Source organism: Chrysemys picta, chromosome 9 (genome assembly GCF_011386835.1).
Source record: "Chrysemys picta bellii isolate R12L10 chromosome 9, ASM1138683v2, whole genome shotgun sequence".
NCBI lineage: Eukaryota > Metazoa > Chordata > Testudines > Emydidae > Chrysemys > Chrysemys picta.
Genome location: NC_088799.1, coordinates 34613129 through 34634065, shown reverse-complemented (window position 1 = coordinate 34634065; position 20937 = coordinate 34613129). Strand labels below are relative to the sequence as shown.

The following is a 20937-nucleotide window of genomic DNA, read 5'->3' as shown; positions in this document are numbered from 1 at the left end:
ATTTTGCTTGGTGACTTACTTTGTTCTGTCTGTTACTACTTTGAACCACTTAAATCTTACTGTCTGTATTTAATAAAATCACTTTTTATTTAGTAATTTACTCAGAATATGTATTAATACCTGGGGGAGCAAACAACTATGCATATCTCTCTATCAGTGTTATAGAGGGCGAACAATTTATGAGTTTGCCCTGCATAAGCTTTATGCAGGGTAAAACGGATTTATCTGGGTTTAGACCCCATTGGGAGTTGGGCATCTGAGTGCTAAAGACAAGCACACTACTGTGAGCTGTTTTCAGGTAAACTTGCAGCTTTGGGACAGGAGATTCAGACTCTGGATCTGTGTCTGGAGCCAAACAGGAGTGTCTGGCTCAGCAAGACAGGGTGCTGGAGTCCTGAGCTGGCAGGGAAAACAGGAGCAGGGGTAGTCTTTACACATCGGGTGGCAGCTCCCAAGGGGGTTTCTGTGATCCAACCCGTCACAGCTACCTACCCCAATAAAGGAGAACTAACAACTTAAAATGCCTTACTTAAAATTTTTGAGCAAGGCATTTTAAGAACACTTACATTTGCTGTTCAGGCGTTTGAAAGTTAATTTTTCCTGTCTGCATAGTAAACACTGGCATTTTTACCTGTTTGAATAATCAAAGTGGTGCTTTACGTGCCTTCTTGGTTGCAAAGATTTGAACTGGTTCCTGCTGAAGGTCCACAGTCTGGGCCAGCTCATGTTCTATTGAGATGGTTGCAAGGTCGACCAGCCTCTCCTGTGTCATTGTGGAGTGTAGATGTGTTTTTTATTAACTTCACCTTGGAGAAGCTGCGTTCTCCACTGGCAACTGTTACAGGAAGTGTTAGAAGTATGCGCAGAGCACCAAAAGTATTTGGAAAGAGGGTGGTCATCTTATTTGTGCACATATATTCCAGAACAGCCTTTGGAGTTGATCCTGCTGAAATGTATCTTGAAAGGGCTTTCAGTTCATCACCTTAATCACTCATATCAATATTGTGCATGTCGTCATGTGTCAACACTGTCTCTAGTGCCCTGCATTGCTGGTGTAGGTCATCTTCAGGTATAGTAAGGAGTTTTGGAATATCCTACAACATCCCAAATATACTGCTGTGTTCCTTGAGCTGCATGAAACATTGTGCAATACAGTCAGTTGAAGAATCAGCACCTAGTTAAAGAATTCAACTTTGAATTGTTGTTTGGGGATCTCTTATGGGATTATCCCGTGCCTCATAATCAAAGTGTCGTCTTCTTCAGTGACTCTTGTATTCTTGGATGGGTGGGAAAATAGCTTCAGTGTGAAGTTCCTCTGCCAACCTCTGTGCACTCTTCAGAACATTTTGAAATCCCTCATCTGACCGGTAAGACTGTAGGTATGACTTCGCTTTGTCCAGTTGTTCCATTGCTCCAGATATATCAAGGTCAACACCTTGGAGTCTCTTGCTTACAACATTTATTTCAAACAGTATGTCATGCCACAATACTAAGCCACACAGAAATTTGAAGTTCTGTATGTTTCTGGTGATTCCATTTCCCTCTGCCACTGTTCTCCCACAAACAGTTCCTGTCCTAGCATTATCCTCGATAATGGCAACTATGGCATCATCTATCTTCCCAATCTGGTGTTTGATAGGCTTTATCGCCTCCACTCGACTTTCCCATCATGTGGCACTCAGTGGTTTCAGTGTCAGAGAGGATGCTCCCAGATGTTGCTTCAAAATTTTCCATCGATGAGTTGATGCAGAGAAAAATACATAGATGCTTTGAATTACATTAAAAAATTCAGCAGCCTCACTAGAAGCTGATGCGGCATCACTGACCACCAAGTTCAATGAATGAGAACTTCATGGGACAAAAAAAGCGTAAGAGTTTAACTCTCGGATCCAAGTCTGCTCTCCTCTGTTCTTTCCTCTCATGTTGGCACAATTATCGTAGCCCTGACCTCTCATGTCAGCTATTGCAATTCCTGTATCTTCCAGCTTTTTAAGAAGCACATTTCATACCAGCTCCTGTAGTATCATCATCAATAAATTCTAGAAAATGCTCTGACAGTCACCATTGCAGGGACATTTTTCACTAGGTTCTGTTTATTACAAAACACACCATTAAAGTCATTTGTTTCGTATGGCTGATATCAGGTGTGCAGTCAAGAATAACAGAGTAATATCTTGCTGACTTCAGACCTGCCACAATCTTGTTTGACTTTTGTTGCCAGTAACTCTATGATCTCATTTTGAATTGTTTTTCCAAGGTAATGGTGTGTGTTCATGTCTTGGGTGGTGACTCTTCTTAGATGCTCCTGGAGTACAGCATCAAACTCCGCCATCAGCTACATAATTTTAAGGAAGTTTCCATTGTTTGGCGCACACAGCTGATCTGAAGTGCCACGCAGTGCTAGGTTTTGGGTAGCAAGCATTCTCACAATGGTAATGAGCCTTTTCAGAACATTTTGCCAGTAAAGAGACTCTGATGCAATCTTCTCTTGATGCTGATCATCTATGGTGGCCTTTAACCTTAGTCTCATCTCAAGCTCTTTCCATCTATGGAATGCTCTCTGGTGATTTGCTGACTTCTCATGGCATGCCAGATTTTTCCAGTCCTTTGTTCCTGTAGAACCCAATGTGGCTGGAACATTAGACTGGAAGAGTTTGCAACAAAAACAGTATGCAGCATTCTGGGTTTTTGAGTACATAAGTGGCCTCTCCACTTTGTCACCATTGGGGATTTTAGGCCAGTAATGTGTTGGATGGAGCCTTCTATTTTCATTGTCTTTGGGGAACATGAAGTTTTTTCACTTGCCGTGGCCCGTGCAGTACAAGGAAGTCCCTCAGGCTACTGCTCAAGTGGGTCCACAGTCCTGGATCATCTAGACTTTAGTTCCTTAAGTCAGCAGCAGCTGTTTCTTGCGCCTCCACCACACTCTTCTCTGATCTACACTTTTCTTCAGGAACGTGCATGGTTACATCCATCTGAGATGGAGATATGGATGCTGCAGTAGCTGCCAGGCCACCTGCACTCTGACTAACTGGAAGATCAGGCATCTCCTCACCACTCACATCCTCACTGGGGCCGGAAGGCTCACCGTGAACACTTGTCTATGCATCTCAGGAGAGCTCCTTCCTGCTTGAATAGAAAAGCTTCCTTTGCTTGCTTGCTTTTTCTGAATGCTGCCCCAGAGGGGCGTTTTCTTCTTTCACCCATGACTGCTGTTCTGTGCCAGCTATAGTGGCTCTCAACACTCAATTGAAGGGGACAAGTAAGCAGGCTGGTGGCAGGGCCTGAGTGAGGGAAGATATCAGCATCTTAAGGGCCGAAGTGGCTCCTACTACTTCAGTTGACTGCCTGTTCTCCTCAAGTGGGCTCAGGGAAGCAGCAGGAAACAGGAAGCTCTCTGAGAAGCTGGTGTTAATCAGTCCAGGCTCCTGGGAGTGCTAGAGGAGTATATAAGAGGCTCCGCCTCCTCTCTCTCCCTGCAGTTCCTGCTGCTTTCTTTTGTTCCCTCTCTCCCCTTTTCTTCTGCCTGCCTGTTATGTCTCGTGCCCTCCTTCCTCCAGCACAGCACTCAACCATCTCTGTGCATCTAGAGCAGAGAGAATACATATGCACCAGCAGCAGACACCATTTTCTACACTCTGGGTCCTAGTGCACCCCCCGCCCCCCTCCCGCAGTCTGGCACCTGAGGTGGCCGCCTCAGTTTGCCTCATGGTAAGGCCAGCCCTGTACACTTCCAACATAGCTGCTATGGCTTGGATCCGGCCAGCATACTGCTCATTTGTTGTCACCCTTGAGCAGTACAAAGGTCTATCTATTTTTTGTGCCACCCATGCCTGCTTGCTGTAGCACTCTGCTCCTCTTCAGTGGTGGCTAGGGCAGCTAGAGATTGTTGAGCCTGATACAGCTTGGCTAAAAGATGTCTTTGAGTTCAGGCAATAGAGGCTCATGCATTAAGCTTCAGAGGTCCCGGGTTTGATCCCAGCTGATGACCTGGGTCTGTCAGCATTACACATGCATGACCTCAGTGTTGTGATTTTATCGTTTAATGAATGGGTAGTTCGGTTCAAGTGTGTGTATGGGGGGGATTTTGCCATTAAAAAGTGAGAATGTTAATAGTTTCTCCATAAGAAATAACCATGTGGTCTGAAGTACCACAAGCTCAGTTCATCCTGTTTCTCCCCTCCCACTCCAAATCCATGCCTGGATGTTCCCTGTTCTACATGGAAGGGGTCTCTGCCATTTTTTTATGGCATCCCCTGTTGGTCCAGGCACTCTGGAACCTTTTCCAGAGTCAATGTTGAGGAAAGGGGTGGAGACTGGGCAGGCCAGGGGAAGGAGTGGGCCCATCGTCCCCTCTGCAACCTATAGAAATTAGTAGCAAAGAGAGTGGAGTCTGGGGCTATGTTATCTCTTCCAAGGAGATGAAGGAACTAGGGGGTCAGAGTTGATGTGGAGGCACTGGGGGCCTCTATGCAGATGCCCTGAGACTCCCACAGATCTGAGTGATGTGGGGGTATGAGAAGATGCCAGTCTGTGGGGGGGATCATGGAAGTTGCTAGAGACACTTCCTTGGGGTTGGGGCAAACTATGCCACGTAAGAACAATATGGGGGAATCTTGGCAACAGAATCCTTGTGGATATCTTCTCACTCAGAACCCCCCCTCCTATTGTTTTTTCTGTGCAAAGGGATAATCTGGGCCATTGTGCGGTATCTAAGGGTAATGTTGACTAACGGTAACTAGTACATATCTACATACACACTATGTAGAGAAAGAAAATGCATGAACAGTTGAATTTCTTGATAACTAGAAGTTAACATCACGTGATGACCTTTACTGGAAAGGCCACTTTCCCTTCATTTGCAAGGAATTATCGCAGGTTTGTCCTAGGATGTCAATGTCTAAGATAATTATCTCTATGCTGATAATATAGGGTCAAAATCTCTTATATTTACTAGAATCTTATTTAATTTTTGAGGATATAATCTTCTCCCTGCGAACATGTGGCTGTGAGGATAAAGAATCTCAGCCACTCGTAGGATCTGATCCTGCAAATTAATACACATGGCACTAGTTAGTTTTTCAAATGTAATTTGGACACATCTGCTTCTCCGACTGATAGCTCCAGCAGTGTATTTGAATATATGTTTGTGAAGAAGCACCAATTCGTTATATCCATTGCAAAGTACATTTAATTGCAGTATAGCAAACTTACACACCTGTAATGAGTAATGTGAACTTGTACAATGTTACCAGTCATTCAGTACATTCTATATTGTCCATTTCAAAATAGGTTCTCCCTTCTCTAAAATCTTGTAGACGTCTTCATACACAGAATGATTACATATTGAACCAAATTTTGCTCATGTTCCTCTGACATACATCCATAATAATATTTTGCTGAGGTCCGTGAAGTTACTTTAGACTTAAAATTGTGTAACTGGAAGCAGAATTTGATTCATACAGCATTCTTATGTGTAGCAGCTGCGTGCACCACACTGTTGTATATTAGGTGCTCAGTGGAAATCATACTTTAAATAATTCAGGATGAATCTGCATCATGCATTAAATGTGAAATCAGCAGTAATTCATGGTTGTAGAAAAAAGTTTTCCACTTGCATCTAGACTTAACTGTCAGCATTACTCAGTGTGTGGTGAAACAATGAACTAAATCACCTTTTAGCACAATGTGGCATGGAAAAGTCACTCCTTCCCAAAGGAAGAAACACTGAACTTGTGTGAAGTTAACAGTTTCCTGCTCTCTGAGATATTTAATATATAGTAAATCTATCTACAATAGATACAACATTGAGGTTCTGCTCTACAAACAAGACATCTGCATGTTTATGCCTAATCATCTTAATTGCTTTGGTTAATTACCACTTTTCAAAAAGATATGAAAGAGGTACATGCAGAATAAGATGAGACATCAAGGGGCACATCTCTTGCATTCATTCAGATTGGTCTGTGAAGAATAGGCAGCATGAGAGATGATGCCTAACAGTAGCTGTACATGATAGAAATAGCTCTTCAAACTTGCAAGTGAATCAGCTGGAATGCTTAAATCATTCCCTGCCAGTGGGAGACCAAGGAGGCTCTAATCCAACAGCAATTATAAATCTTAATTAAACTTACTTTTAACAAACATAATATAAAAGAGAAGGTGGTAGACTGAGCTGATGTTTTTGTGTGGCTAAAAGCATACAGAAAGAATGTTAAAGTATCCTGTAACAATTCCTCAAATGTGCCCAAAATGTTCTGCTGTTGGCAAAATGCAGAAGTGAACTGCTTGATTTTTGATTGTACAGATGTATTAGAAGTTGATTCTCATATTTTATTATTAAAATCTTAACTGTAAGGGTCCAGGCAGCTGGAACAGCTCTGAGTTACTGGTGTGGTGTCCTCCTTTAAAACTCTTTAAAGTTAGCCTGGTGTGTGTAAAGGTGCCAGGTTGACCCACCCCAGGGGTGAAGTCTTCTATATAGGTACAATTGGCTACATGATCTTCCTCTCACTAACATGTCAGCGTGCCACAACCTGATATGAAGCAGCTGCCTCTGGCAGGAGTAAATCAAGAATCATGGGGGACCAATGTCACTGAACATTTTTCTCTTAATATTTTCATTGAAATGAGGAGAAATATAGGGAGTACCTATCAGGTTCCAGTTACGTGTCCTCTTTTTTTTTTTTTTTTGCTTTCTTTTCTTAAAAGCAAATAAGCACTCTCCTGAATAAACAAAACATTTCAGTTCACGCTTAAGTGTGGCTTTTAGCTACTGCCTCCAGCTGAAGTGAGCTAGAACTTCTGCAGTGAAAGCAATGGCTAGGGGGTAGGGCTAGTTGAGTTTTCTGCTCCTACACAAGAGACAGCCACAACCTGGCCCTGTAGGACACGGAATGTATGCTACTAAGGTTTGAAGTTCTTTAGCGGCATATTCTCAGTCACAGTGAAATAAGTGTACATATAAATGTTTGTCCTGCCTTGCTCCTAATAGGTATGCACGCACACTGTTCTAGTCCAAACTTACCCTTAACTTATATAATTAAACATAAACCTTAGTCTAAGCTTTTCCTTGACCTTAGCAGTTCCTAGGGTTGTCTCCCATGTCCCATTTGCCTCAAAATAACACTTACTCTTTTATGATCTTGGACTGATAAAGTCCAACTAAGTCAGACACCAGAATAGGCAGAAGAGCTCTGGACCTCTATGCAAGGTCCTAGAACCTGACTACTTATTATAACACAGTTCTGGGACTGTTCACACACACTGTCTACTGCTTTGGTAAGAAGGGAAAAATGGAAAACTACCTATGACCGTGATCACTGCTACACTTAACATGTATTGTCAAATCATTGGCAAACATAGTCTAACCAAATAAAACTGCAAAATACCCAGACCATTCAGATTTTAATATTAATGTTTCCATATCATTGACATTGTTTTGTGCATCAATTGATTTTTATAATCCCTATTAAGGCATGAGTTAAAGCAGAGCTTCACTGTTGGTTAGATCTGCCTTGGAAAATAAAATAAGCTTAGAGAGAAGTTACCTTCTTACATGCTGTGACAGAGCTCCCCAAACTGCTTTCTGAACTGTCTGTGCCGCTGACTTGGTGCTCTGAGACTTCATACATCAGTGGGGATTCAAAGTTGCTGAAGAAAGAGAACAACAACAACAACAACAATCCTTCCAATGACTCATCTACATAAATACATGAAACGATGCCAAAAATACAGCTCAATTTAAAGAAATGCATCTTAACTCAAATTGCACCAACCTCTCTGCACTTTCCCTGGCTGATGTTACCATTCTGTTGATTACCCCAATTTTCCCATTTTTGGAGGACTATCCTATAATGAATACAAAATAGCAGACTGCTGCCTTTTAAGGACTAGAATATAGCACTTAGCTGGACCTACTTACGTCTGCCTGTCTTTAACAATATACTAAAATGTGGTGCTAGCATCTTTTCTTAAGCAAGCAGTCTTGAGCAGTAAATGGCATCCTCACTATGTTAATTGAGCTTGGTAGACACTAGTATAAAAGAAAATTCATACTATACTTCATCCTCACTATTACCTGCCTGGGATCTGAGACGTGAGTTTAATAATAGTCATTAAAGCAAAAAGAAAACAGGGGGAGTGACTGAACTCAAAGGCCCAGGTAAAGTAGCTTTATAATCGCAGACTAGGACAATGCACACATACTCTATATTGCATGTTGTGTGCGTGCTGCTGAATTGTACTTATTCTTCACATCTGCATCTTCCTCTTGTGAAGTCATGCAAATCAGACTTCCAGTCACAGTATTTATACATGCAGCTGATACCAATCCTAAAGCATTGCTTTTGGATTAGCTTAATTATTTCTTGTAGAACAAAGACTGCTAACTAAATAATTCATAATCAAATTATAGCAAGGTAAATTCAGTTAAATAAGCCTGCCTCTCTCTTTATGCACGACTTCAGAGTCCCTAAAGATCATACAGCACCAAGGGCCCATTCCTGCAAACATTACTCGCCATAGTAAGCATTACACCTTCTATTAAGTGTCCCATTCCACCTGGTTATAAGTGCGTGTTTGCAGAACTAGGCCCTAAATTATCATTATTTCAGTATTAATTATAAACTTAATCTAAGTGTCATATGTTTTCAGGTTATTGCCTAGTGAATTCAGCACAGTTCTCAGTACCCTTTAAGAGCTGTGCATCCAATTTCCTGAGAAGCAAGCTGAAAGTTTATCCCATATAAAATATAGAAAATCTTCAAAATAGAGAACTTGATCCTGCATTCCTTACACATCCAAAACTCTGAACTAAGTCAAGGCACAGTCAAATGGTGTGCCACGAATGTAGGATTTGCACTATCTCATAGGTTAAAGAGAGTCCTGAGTTTGTTTTCTCTAGGGTTACCATATTTTGTGCCTCCTAATGGAGGACACTCCCGGGGGCCCCGCCCCCAGCCCCATCCCCGCCCCAACTCCGCCCCTCCCAAAGTCTCCACCCCCTCCCCTGCTTCCCGCGAACATTTAATTCGCGGGAAGCCTGAAGCAGGTAAGGGGTGGGGGTGGGGGGGGAGGAGGCGCGGCCCCGGCCGACCACTCCCGGCTCCCAGCCCCCCGACCCCGGCCCGGCTCCCTGAGCCCGGCTCCCCGACCCCGGCCCGGCTCCCCGACCCCGGCTCCCCGACCCGGCTCCCAGCCCCGCGGGACCGGCCCGGCACTGCAACCCTGGCCCGGCCTGGCCCCCGGCCCGGCACCGCGCGCCCGGACCGGCTCCCGGCCCAGCACCATGCCCCCGGCCCCGCACAAAGAGGCCCCGGCCGAGCCTACCGATTTTCCCGGACATGCCCGGCTTTTGGGGATTTCCCCCCGGACGGGGATTTGAGCCCCCAAAAGCCGGACATGTCCGGGAAAATCCGGACGTATGGTAACCCTATTTTCTCAGAATAATATTTACATGTTTTACTTTATATAGTGTAGGGCCAGATGCTGCTGCTACTTAGTGTGAGTAAGTACTGGTAACTTATTCTGCAAATAGGGACTTGCAGTCAGTAGGACTATTTGTTGAGTAAGGTCCTGGACCTACTCAGTTAGTGTAAGGATATCAGAAGCTGATCCATAATTAATAAAAAATGTATTGTCTAAATACAGTGAATTTAAAATAGCTAATTAAGAAAATTTAAGGCTAAAGTAACTTTTAATAAATGTATTTATTGCATGAAAGTACAGTGCATCAATAGAGATGCAGTAAAGGCACAAATATCCTTAAAAAGCTAGGTTTACCTGACATGCATGATCACTACACGTGTGATGGGGAAGACTGACTACTTAAAGATAGTGGTGGGGGCAGGGGAGCCCACCCTTCATCAGGTGGCATGGCCCTTTAAGATTTTTGGGAGGCTCTGATGTACACAAACACTTTAAGAAATAAGAGGTACTTTTGGAGAGGAAGTGGTCCTGGGAATAAGTAGTGTTTGGGAGAAAGTCGGTTACTGTTTCTTTAAGGGACTGGACCAGGAGCCTTGCATAGTGGACAGGACAAGGCTTCCCCTCTCACCTGAGCAATTGTGGATGAGCTGGGAGAAGAGAACTAGCGGATATGCTGCCTCCTCCCACATAGCAGGGCGGTCACCTGCAGGAGAAGGCTGTCTGCTGAACCCACTGAGGACTAACTGAGGAGAAGGGACTACCCGAAAGAGAAGCTAGCTGAGGCCTTACAGCTGGCATAAGTTACAACCCAGCTTCAAGGAGGAGAGCTGGGGACTCCTAGCTGGCGGAGGGAACGGAGTGACTGTTTAAAGTAAATCCCAGCTCCAGGAAGGGGGCTGGGCGGCATCCTGAACAGGGACAAGAAAGTTGACCAGGACTCTCTTATATGGACTCAGTGGATATGAACTAGGGCGACTAATGAAGCGAGTTTCACTCTATAGCAAGACTTAATAAATGAGACCTCATGAAGTGGATGCATGTTTTGAACCAGTGTAGTCAGGGAAATTGAGAAGAACATGAGGAGGTGCTGAGCACAATGCTCTTTCCCTTCTTACACCACCATTTAATGTTTTCAATCTCCAGCCTTTTCTTCACCTGTCTAATCTATGCAAAGGACCAATAGCTGTAAACACTCCAACATCTGTAGTCAACTTCCTTGGAATTTAGCAAGGAAAAATTACATTATTATAGGGGATGTCTATGTAACTCAAGACAAAGTATGGGGTGGATACTGATCTTACTCCAGTTTTACACCAGTGGATCCCCATTAAAGTCAGTGGCGTCACTCTGGCTTTTCAGTTTTGTTAGTTAAATCAGTGAGATTCTGATCACTATCTCAGGCCCAAATAATGGTTAATTAAAGCCATACTTGTACAATGTTCATTTTGACTTTCCATTTTACATCTCACGTCCTATTGATGGCAAACCAAATGTATGTGGATATGACTTTCTCCAATTCTTCAAATGGATAGAGAATGTGCATTTAATGCTATTTTAATTTCTTTATTCTTAATTTAACTGTATAACCTCATTCTTTAGTTCTGTAAAGAATTTTGGGGTGAAGTTTGGATAAAAGACTTTACTAAACCAGGTTTTCTATGCGTGTATATATGGGCATATTTATGCATGTAAATTGGTCTCTACTCTTAAATCCTGATCTTAACCCTCAGTTTATCTAGTATGTTTGCAGCCGTGTTGCCCCTTATTATAGTCTATGAGCCATTTTCACAGTCTAGAACTAAGGTTCAAGTCAAAGTCTGAACTTCAGGTATGAGTGCAAGAGCATCTATATGCTAACTGTGGGGCTTATGTACAGCTTAACACTAGAGGTAGCTGATGCACTGATAATGTCGTCATCTGTTACGTATGTTCTACATGTAATCAGGCACATTGTGGTGGGTTCATGTTAGGAGTCTAAAAATCAACAATCAACGTACCAGAAACCAAAGAGTTTATTGGTCTTGATGTTCTACTTCTCCATTTGTAAAATGTATAGGTGGAAAACTAGTCCTGGAGTTATATTTATGGCATACTAACAAATCTGTTCCCTTTGAATATATGATCAGGTCATAGTCAAATATAGTACACAACACCAGTCTTTTCAACCATACAAGGCAAAAGATCTCCAACATTTTCCAGAAGAAAACAGGGTTAAAGTGAAAGGGAAAATATCTTCATGTACAAATATGGAAAGGCTCGCTGGAGCTGTGTTGAGTGAAACAGAATGCCACTGTGTGTTATGAATTATATCAAACAGAACAGGCTACACCACAGACTGAAGTTCAGTGACTTGGAGCACTTGTCATTGAGGTCACTGGAGACTGATAAGAGCTAAATTCTAATGTCAGACACTCAGAAGCTTATAGCTGTGAATCTTGTAAGACTGGCTACTTTGTGCACATGGGACAGCATAGCAGTGATTTTAGAAGACATCTGACAGTAAACATGGGAGTACTTGAGAATGAACATGAAGCTGAAAGTGTTGAAGAGTCTATGTTCTTGGTCTCCAGGGGTATTAGAGCAGAACACTTACTCCTATGTTGTATATGGCATGCAGCTTGATTCTAAAGTTGTGTAAGTGTTAGGCATAAGTAGGGCCCTACCAAATTCATGCTCCATTTTGGTCAATTACAATTTTTAAAATCTTATGACTGAAAATTTCATAATTTCAGCTATTGACATATGAAACTTCATGACGTTGTAACTAGGGGTCCTGACTCAAAAGGCAGTATAAGGGGTTGCAAGACTATTATAGGGGAGGTCCCAGTATCGCCACCCTTACTTCTGTGCTACCACTGGCAGCAGTGCTGCCTTCAGAATTGGGTGCCTGGAGAGTAGTGGCTGCTGGCCAGGAGCCCAGCTCTGAAGGCAGCACCACTGCCAGCAGCAGCAGCACAAAAGTAAGGGTGGCATGGTATGGTATTGCAACCCTTACTTCTGCTCTGCTACTTGCAGAGCTGGTCCCTTTCTGGCCCAGCAGCTGTCACTCTCTGGCTGCCCAGGTCTGAAGGTAGCAGTGCGGAAGGTGGCATGGTATGGTATTGCCACCCTTCTGCGCTGCTACTGGTGGGGCACTGCCTTCAGAGCTGGGTGCCTGGCCAGCAACCGCCGCTCTCCAGCCACCCAACTCTGAAGGCAGCACAGAAGGGTGGCAATACCACGAACCCCTTACTATAACTTTGCTACCGCCCCGCCCCCCTGTGATCCTTTTGTGTCAGGACTCCCAGTTTGAGAAACGCTGGTAAAATCTGTATAGTGTAGGGTAAAAGTACACACAAGACCAGATTTCACTGTCCATGATGCATTTTTCATGGTCCTGAATTTGGTAGGGCCCTAGGTATAAGTAACTCTACTGAATCACTCATCTGGATTGGTCCATTGCTGGAAAGGGGGATTGACTTATTTAAAGTGTGATCAAACATGGCAGCTACAACAAAGAAGGTTTGTCAAAAACTTCACAGGATTCCAATGCCTAGTTTTCAGTAAACTTGTGAACGTGCATTTTGCATAAGGAAAACAATGATGACTAACTTTGTCCATGCACTACTGGATACACAGTTCACATCCCCACCTTGGCTACAGTATTTGGCCCCCATTTAGCCATGTGTGCACCTTCAGTGCAGTGTGCATGTGAAGCAGGTGCACATTAGCACATGCACATGTGAGGGCTCATTTTCAGTAAGCTGCTTCAGGTTAGGGCATCCCATGTCAAAAAAAGATCTAGAGCTGAAAAGAGTAATGAAATCAAAGTAAGTAAAACTTGCAAGAGTTCAGATTTTGCTGAAACTCAGCCTCTGTTTCCTGAGGTTCACAAATCTTTCTTTCAATATGAGGTCAGATTGAGACTACCCCACCTCTTCTGTAAAATCTCCTCATCCCTCAAAATTCTGAGCTTTTTTTTGGGGGGGGGGTTGGGTTCTTTTTTTAATCCTATGGGCTCCCGTGTGAGCTTTATATCCCAACACACATCTGATGTCTTAAGGAAGCAGATGGCTGACACCCTCCTCAGGCTCTTCAGCTCTCCCACCTTAATTCTGTGGCAAAGCCAGCAGGGCAGACCTATGTCTTTCCAGGAAAAATCTTCTGGGGCATGCGTCGCTTGTCTGCCCTTCTCAGTTCTTCAGCAGTGGGATCCAAAAGGGTTCTAAAAGGTTCTGCTGCAGCAGCACAGTCACATTACCCCCGTTGGCCTTTCTATTCTATTCCATTCCCACTCTCATACTGTGCTCATCAATGTGGCACTTGAGAGTTTAATTGAGGCCTTGAAAATTATGGCACCTTTAAATGACATCTTGTGCAGGATTTAAACCAGGGCCTGTTGCACTCGATCACAGGATGAGCTGGATTGTTAAGCGGTTCAAATCCTAGCTCTAACATGTGTATGGTTTCCCTCCTTCTGCACTGGAATCATATACCTAAGAGGTGGTGCCTGAGAGCAGACCTGCTGGGAAATACAAGGCAACCATGTCTCAACATAAGGGATAGCTGGTAGGAGCAGTACTGTGCTGGGAAGCTTTCTGGGATCAGTGGAAATATCAAAAGTGGTTCCCTGTTAAGAGGGAGCTGGACAAGGAACCTAGGAAAGGCTGTGTGAGGAAGAAGCCAAGAAAGGAGTAAGAGTAGCAGGCATTGTAGGATACTGAGCACAATGGCCATGGGTTTAATGCAGAGATCTGCCCACAACTTAAGGTTTTCAACAGAAGGGGGGCATGGGCCATCCTATGGAGCCATCTAGAGAGGTTGTGCAGGAAGGCTGAAGAAAGAATACTGAGCCCACAAAAGGGGCTAAAAGGTTGGGTTTGTTTGGACACTCGCAGTATTGTCAATCCCAAGCATTCAAAAATCATAGGTTTGGCTTAAGTCAGGAGACTCTAAACAATTTTATGATTTTTTATTTGCCTTCTGCTTTGACCCAGTAGGGTATACTTGTCACATTTTCCAAGCTTTCTTCTCTGCAAGAATGAGCGCTAGAATTTGTTTAATGAAAGCTGAGATTCTCATGGTACTACAAGAATCAGAAACTGGAGTTTGAGGGGAAAATGCCAATTATCATGAAACTTGTGATTAAAATCACAAGTTGGTATCAGTGTTTTGTCCCCTCCTTCCAATAGGAAACTCTCTTGTTTTGGCTGGGTGACCACGTTACCAGCAAACTGCAAGTCTGCTAAACAGCCTGAGCAAAACTAAGGCAGCACCTGTATCTTGATGCCTCCTGGAGTAAGCTGCTGCTACACACTTGGCTTTAGAGCCCTTTTGGTCTACGATGACACACCCCAGACTGTGCAGTGTTAGAATTCCTTTTCCAGGAATTCTGCTGACAGGAAGTATGCTTACTGAACTGAAGCTGCAATGCAACAATAAAATCTAATAGGTGTCTTAGGTCCTGTTGTGGAAGAATATGGGGGAGGAGAAGGATGTGTCCACCACTTTCCCACTGAAAGAACCTTCCTTTGATTTTGATGCTGGTGAAACTGCCTTCCTTGCAAGCTACCTTTAAAAATGAAGATAGGGGATTAACCCGAAGACACTAGAGGTGAGAAGACGCAAGTCATATGATACTTCTCTCTTTGGAAGACATAAGGAGTATACCAGGGGCTGCTTGTCTGCCACAAAACCTTGCCCTATTTACAATGAACAATACTGTTATAAATACCATAATGCTTCCACTGAGAAGGCAAGTAAACATCTCAGAAATTATAGCTACCTCCATGAGAGCACGGGAAGCAATTGCAAGGAATCAAAGTGATAGCTGTAATAAAGTACATTCTTTTTTAAATAATGGGCCAAAATGCTAAATGATTGCTTCTATTTTGCTGTATTGAATATGTCAAAAATAGTGACCTTGATGACTCAAGGCTTAATCAAAAAACACATCTGCTCCTAAAAATAATTGTCTTCCTTGCAGATCGGGCAGATGGTGCTACACATCGCACAAGAGGTAATTTAAAGAATTCCCCAAGTTATTGCTAAAGAAAATTAATCTTGTGAAACAGTATCAACAAACTTCAATTTTCTAACATCTTGAGCTTTCAAAAACTCTCTGATGATCAGTAATTGTTCCTATTGAAGAAACATGTTCAATAAATACTAAGTGCCCATTACAGTTCTTAATAGGATTAGTTCAATAAAAGCCTACTGCTTTCATCTTTTCGTTATGATCCTTAATCTCAACACTTTGAACGTACAAAAATGCTGATCCATGAAAGAAGATAATCTTTGTTAAAGTAAGTGAACTGAATAAATGCAGTGAAGCTTTTTAGTGCAATTAAATTCCAGCTATGGCATACAACATTCCTAATGTTCTGTTGATGATGAAACTGAAAACTAGCAAAAATAGATAGTAAAAGAATCTCGAATTAGAATTCCAAGCCAAGTAACTGTACCACACTGGAGGGCCAGCAGCCTCAAAATTCTGAGAAACGCTTATCAAAGTTTAGGTAGTGTTTTACAAACACTTTTTGGAGGACAGGATTAGAATTCAAAATGATCTTGACAAACTGGAGAAATGATCTGAAATAGGATGAAATTCAATATGGACAGATGCAAAACACTTAGGAAGGAATAATCAATTTCACAATTACAAACTAGGAAATAACTGCATAGGAAGGAGTACTGTAGAAAAGGATCTGGGGGTTATAGTGGATCACAAACTAGATGAGTCAACAATGTAATACTGTTGCAAAAGAAGTGAACATCATCCTGGGATGTATTAGCAGGACTGTTGTAAGCAAGACACAAGAAGTAATTCTTCCACTCTACTAAGCACTGATAAGACCTCAATTGGAGTATTGTGTCCAGTTCTGGGCACTACACTTCAGGAAAAACATGGACACATTGGAGAAAGTCCACAGGAGAGCAACAAAAATGATGAACGGTCTAGGAAACATGACCTACAAAAGAAAAAACAATTTTTTTTAAATTGGGTTTGTTTAGTCTGGAGAAGAGAAGACTAAGGGAGGACTGGATAACAGTCTTGAAGACTGTAAAAGGTTGTTATAAACAGGAGGGTGATCAACTGTTGTCCTGTCCTCAGTGGCTAAGGAGAAGTAGTAATTGGCTCAAATTGCAGCAAGGGAGATTTAAGTTGGATATTAGTAAGAATAGTTGAGTACTGGAACAAATTACCTAAGGAGGCTGTGGAATCTGTCATTGGAGGTTTGAAGAACAGGTTAGACAAACACCTATCAGAGGTGGTCAAGATAATATTTAGCTCTGCCTCAGTGCAGGGGACTACACTAGATATATCGAGGTCCCTCCCAATCCTACATTTCTGATTTCTACACTTAATCCAAAATTCATCAAAACATTGGAAGCTTTTGTCCACTGTTTTACTCACCATCCCACCTCTCCTCTTAACCTAAACTTCCCCTGAGCCCTGCCTCCTAATCAGCTCTCTGGCTGACTTCATTTTTCTCTCTCTCACACACACACACACACACACACACACACACACACACACACACACCCCTTCCCTCAACCCCAATGACTCCCATTAGCCTTTTATGCTTCCTTATGCCTGTCTTTTCTTTCCTGACACCAACATTTGCTGCATATGTTCTGTGGTTTCAATTTGTTTTCTAGTCTACGTTGGGTAAGTCTTCAAAATCTCACCACTCTTCCTTGGCAAGGTAGGAGAAAACTCAGCTTGCATTGTCTCCCTCTGTGTCTAGGGTAGAGATGGAGACCACCAGCAACTGAGAAGAGACTTCCACACCTCTTTAAACCCTTTCTTGAATTTGGCAGAGTAGTTACAGAGACAGAGGCATTATTACAAGTCAGAGTGGTATTTCCCTAAATCCAGGTAACAGTTGAGCATAATTTAGTGTTTGACCTAGTTGTCCCCCCACCCCCATGCCCCAATCAATGTGTGCCTATCACTACCTGGAACTTTGGGATATTTAAAGTTTAATTACTTTCAAAGTGACAATATGAACAGATTCAAGTTTATTTAACTTAGTCATGGATTTAAGTCTGTTAGTGTTAACATAAGCCCAGGCTCAATTTGTCCCTCTGACTTTATTTTGGGGCACCAGATGTCAAAGGACAGTGATCTTACTTTCACTTTGCATCCAGAAGGACCCCAAAGCACATTACAAACTCTTCTACAAATTTTGAACAGGGATCACTTCATCCACCATCTTCTAGAATGCAATATAGTAGCTGTTCAGTAGTATATAGCAACTCTAGACAACAGTTTTGCACAGGAAGTGAAAGATATCTCTTCTTATCAAAACTGCAGGGAGATCTTAGAGAAGTATAATACAATACAACTTGGACTTTAGGTACGACACCAATGTTAATATATTTATACTTATGGAGAATACCATAGAAACTATAATGAACATAAGTAGCCATAAGAACCCAGGCAAGGAGACACACATCATGGAGATGAATACTTGCCTGCTCAAATGGTGTGGACAGGAGGGTTTTGACTTCCTTGCCCAGTGGATGTTCTGAGAAGAAGGGATGCTGGGAAGATGGGGACCACCTGACCAAGAAAAGGAAGAACACCTACGCACACCAACGTCCAACCTAGTGAGGAGGGCTTAAACTAAGTTCAAAGGGGGCAGATACTAAAAGCACACAGATAGGTATACAAAAGGTGACCTTAACGGAGGACTAGATGTTGAGGTGAAGGATCACAATAGGATCACAAGAACAACAAGGGGGAAATCAGTGGGGTAATCTGATCAACATCTTCAATGTCTACACACAAACATAGAGTATGGGGGGGAAACAGGAAGAGCTGAAAGTATTCATACCTAAGCTAAATTATGACTTAATTGCCATAGAAATGTGGTGGGCTAAGTCTCATGACTGGAATATTGGTATAAAGGGGTACAGCTTGTTCAGGAAGGACAGGCAGGGTAAAAAGGGAAGAGGTGTTACATTATTCACCCATAATATACACTTGTTCTGAGCTCCAGCAGAGGGTGAGAGGCAGACCAGTTGGGAGTCTCTGGGTAAAGATAAAAAGCTTAACAAAATAAAAAGGGATGATATAATGAAGGTGATCTACTACAGACCATCAAATCAGGAAGAGGAGGTAGATGAGGCAGTTCCAGAAGAAATAACAGAAATATCCAACACACAAGAGCTGGTACTAATAGGGGACTTTTTAACTACCTAGATATCTGTTGGAAAAGTAATACAGCAAAACACAAAACTTCCATTAAGTTCTTGGAATTTATTGGGCCAACTTTTTGTTCCAGAAAGTGGAGGAAGTAATGTGGGGACAACCATTTTAGACTTGAGTCTGGCTAAGAGGGAGGAATGGGTAGTGAATCTGAAGGTGTAAGGCAATTTGGGTGAAAGTGATCATGACACAATAGATTTGAAGATTCTAAGAGAAAGAAAGAGTGAGAGCAGCAGAATAAAGACCGGGGCTTCAGATATGTAGAATTTGTCTACCAGCTCTCTGAGTTTAAGGTCCCATGGGAAGCAAATCTAAGAGAAAATGTAGTCAAGAAGACTACACTAAAGGCCCAACTACAAACTATTCTGGAAAGCTTGGAAGAATAGTAAGAGGCCAACATGGTTCCATACAGAGCTCTTCAATGTCCCAAATCCTACAAAAAGTGGAAGCATAGACAAATTGCTAGGGAGCATTACAAAAAATTAGCCTTAGCATGTAGGAATCGACTCAGAAAGGTTAAGAAACAAAATGAGATACCTCTAGGAAGGGATATAATAGGCAAGAAGAAGAGGTTCTTTAAATATATAAGGACCAAGAGAAAGAAGGACAGTGTAGGTCAGAAAAAAATCCAATAAGTGATTACTGAAAGCTGAGGTGTTTAATGCATATTTTGCTTCAGTCTTCACTAAAAGGGTTAATGGTGACCAAATACTCAACACAATAAACATGAACACAAGGGGGAAGGAACACAAGCCAAAATAGGGAAAAAACTGATTAAAGAATATTTAGATAAGTTAAATATATGCAAATCAGTAGGGGCTAATAAAATTCACCCTATGGTACTTAAGGAAGTAGCTGAAGCAATCTAAGAACCATTAACAATTATCTTTGAGAACCTCACGGAGGACAAGTGATGTTCCAGAGGACTGGAGAAGGGCAAACATAGTATTTGCTTTTAAAAAGAGGAACAAAAAGGTCCTAGGGCATTCCAGACCAACAAGTCTAACTTTGATACCTGAAAAGATACTGAACAAATGATTAAACAATCTATTTGTATGCATCTAGAGAATAACAGAATTATAAGGAATAGCCCCCATGGATTTGTTAAGAACAAATCATGCCAAACCAACCTACTTTCCTTTTTGATAGGGTTACTGGCCTAGTAGATGGGAACTGGGGGTTTGGGGGGGGGGGAGGAGTAGATGTAATATATCTTGATGTTAGTAAGGCTTTTGATATAGTCCCATATTCTCATAAGCAAGCTAGGGAAATGTGATCTAGATAAAATTACTATAAAGTGGGTGAACAACTGGTTGAAAGACTGTACTCAAAGAGTCATCAGTGGCTTGCTGTCAAACTGGGAGGGTGTATCTAGTGGGGTCCCATGGGGTCAATCCCAGGTCAAGTACTAGTCAATATTTTCATTAATCATTTGGATGGAGTAAACAGTTTGCTTATAAAATTTGCATGCGACACCAAGCTGAGAGGGGTTGCAAGTGCTTTGAAGGACAGGCTTAGACTTCAAAATGATCTTAACCAATTGGAGAATTGGTCTGAATTCAACAAGATGAATTCAATAAAGACACGTGCAAAGTACTTCACTAAAGAAGGTGAAAAACAAATGCACAACCACAAAATGGGGAGTAACTAGCTGGGGCTAGTACTGCTGAAAACGATTTGGAGGTTATAGTGGATTGTAAATTGAATATGAGTCAACAATGTGATGGAGCTGTGAAAAAGACTAATCATTCTCAGGTGTATTAACAAGTGTGTCATATGTAATACATGGGTGGTAATTGTCCTGCTCTACTTGGCAATGGTAAGGCTTCAGCCGGAGTCTTTTGTCCAATTCTGGCTGCCACGCTTTAGGAGAGATGTTAACAAATTGGAGAGAGTCTAGAGGAAAGCAACAAAAATGACAAAAGGTTTAGAAAACCTGACTGTGATGGGGTGTTCACCCCACATCACCCCTGAAAGGGTTAAGGTGGCTCAGAAGGGGATAATTAACCTGGCAGGCTGCACCTAGGGGTAGATTTAGGCTTCACTGACGACCCTAATTGAAGATGGAGCCCATCTGGGTTGGAGTAGGTGTGGGCTTGTATAAAGCCAGGAAGCAAGAGAAAAAGGGGCTTATAGTATAGAAGCCTACAGTTGTTCTCTAGGCTTAGAGAAACCATTGAGAAGATCCAGAGGGTGAGTAGAAGACCTGGTATCCTAGCTCAGAAGAAATAGTTCCTCTACTAGCATAGTAGAGGAGCATAGCTTTGAACTGGGGGACTGCCAGAATATCTAGTAAGCTAGTCCAGTGACCT

General features: G+C 42.4%; 1 protein-coding gene across 7 annotated transcripts in view; it reads right to left on the bottom strand.

The window, feature by feature from the left end:
- Positions 1 to 20937, bottom strand: part of SPHKAP (SPHK1 interactor, AKAP domain containing) — a 111844-nt gene that overhangs the window by 75461 nt on the left and 15446 nt on the right. For all 7 annotated transcript variants that reach the window (XM_008165906.4, XM_008165907.4, XM_008165909.4 and 4 more), the window contains one exon: positions 7551 to 7653. In XM_008165906.4, the coding sequence (XP_008164128.2) occupies positions 7551 to 7653 (103 nt within the window). The remainder of the gene's footprint in view (positions 1 to 7550; positions 7654 to 20937) is intronic.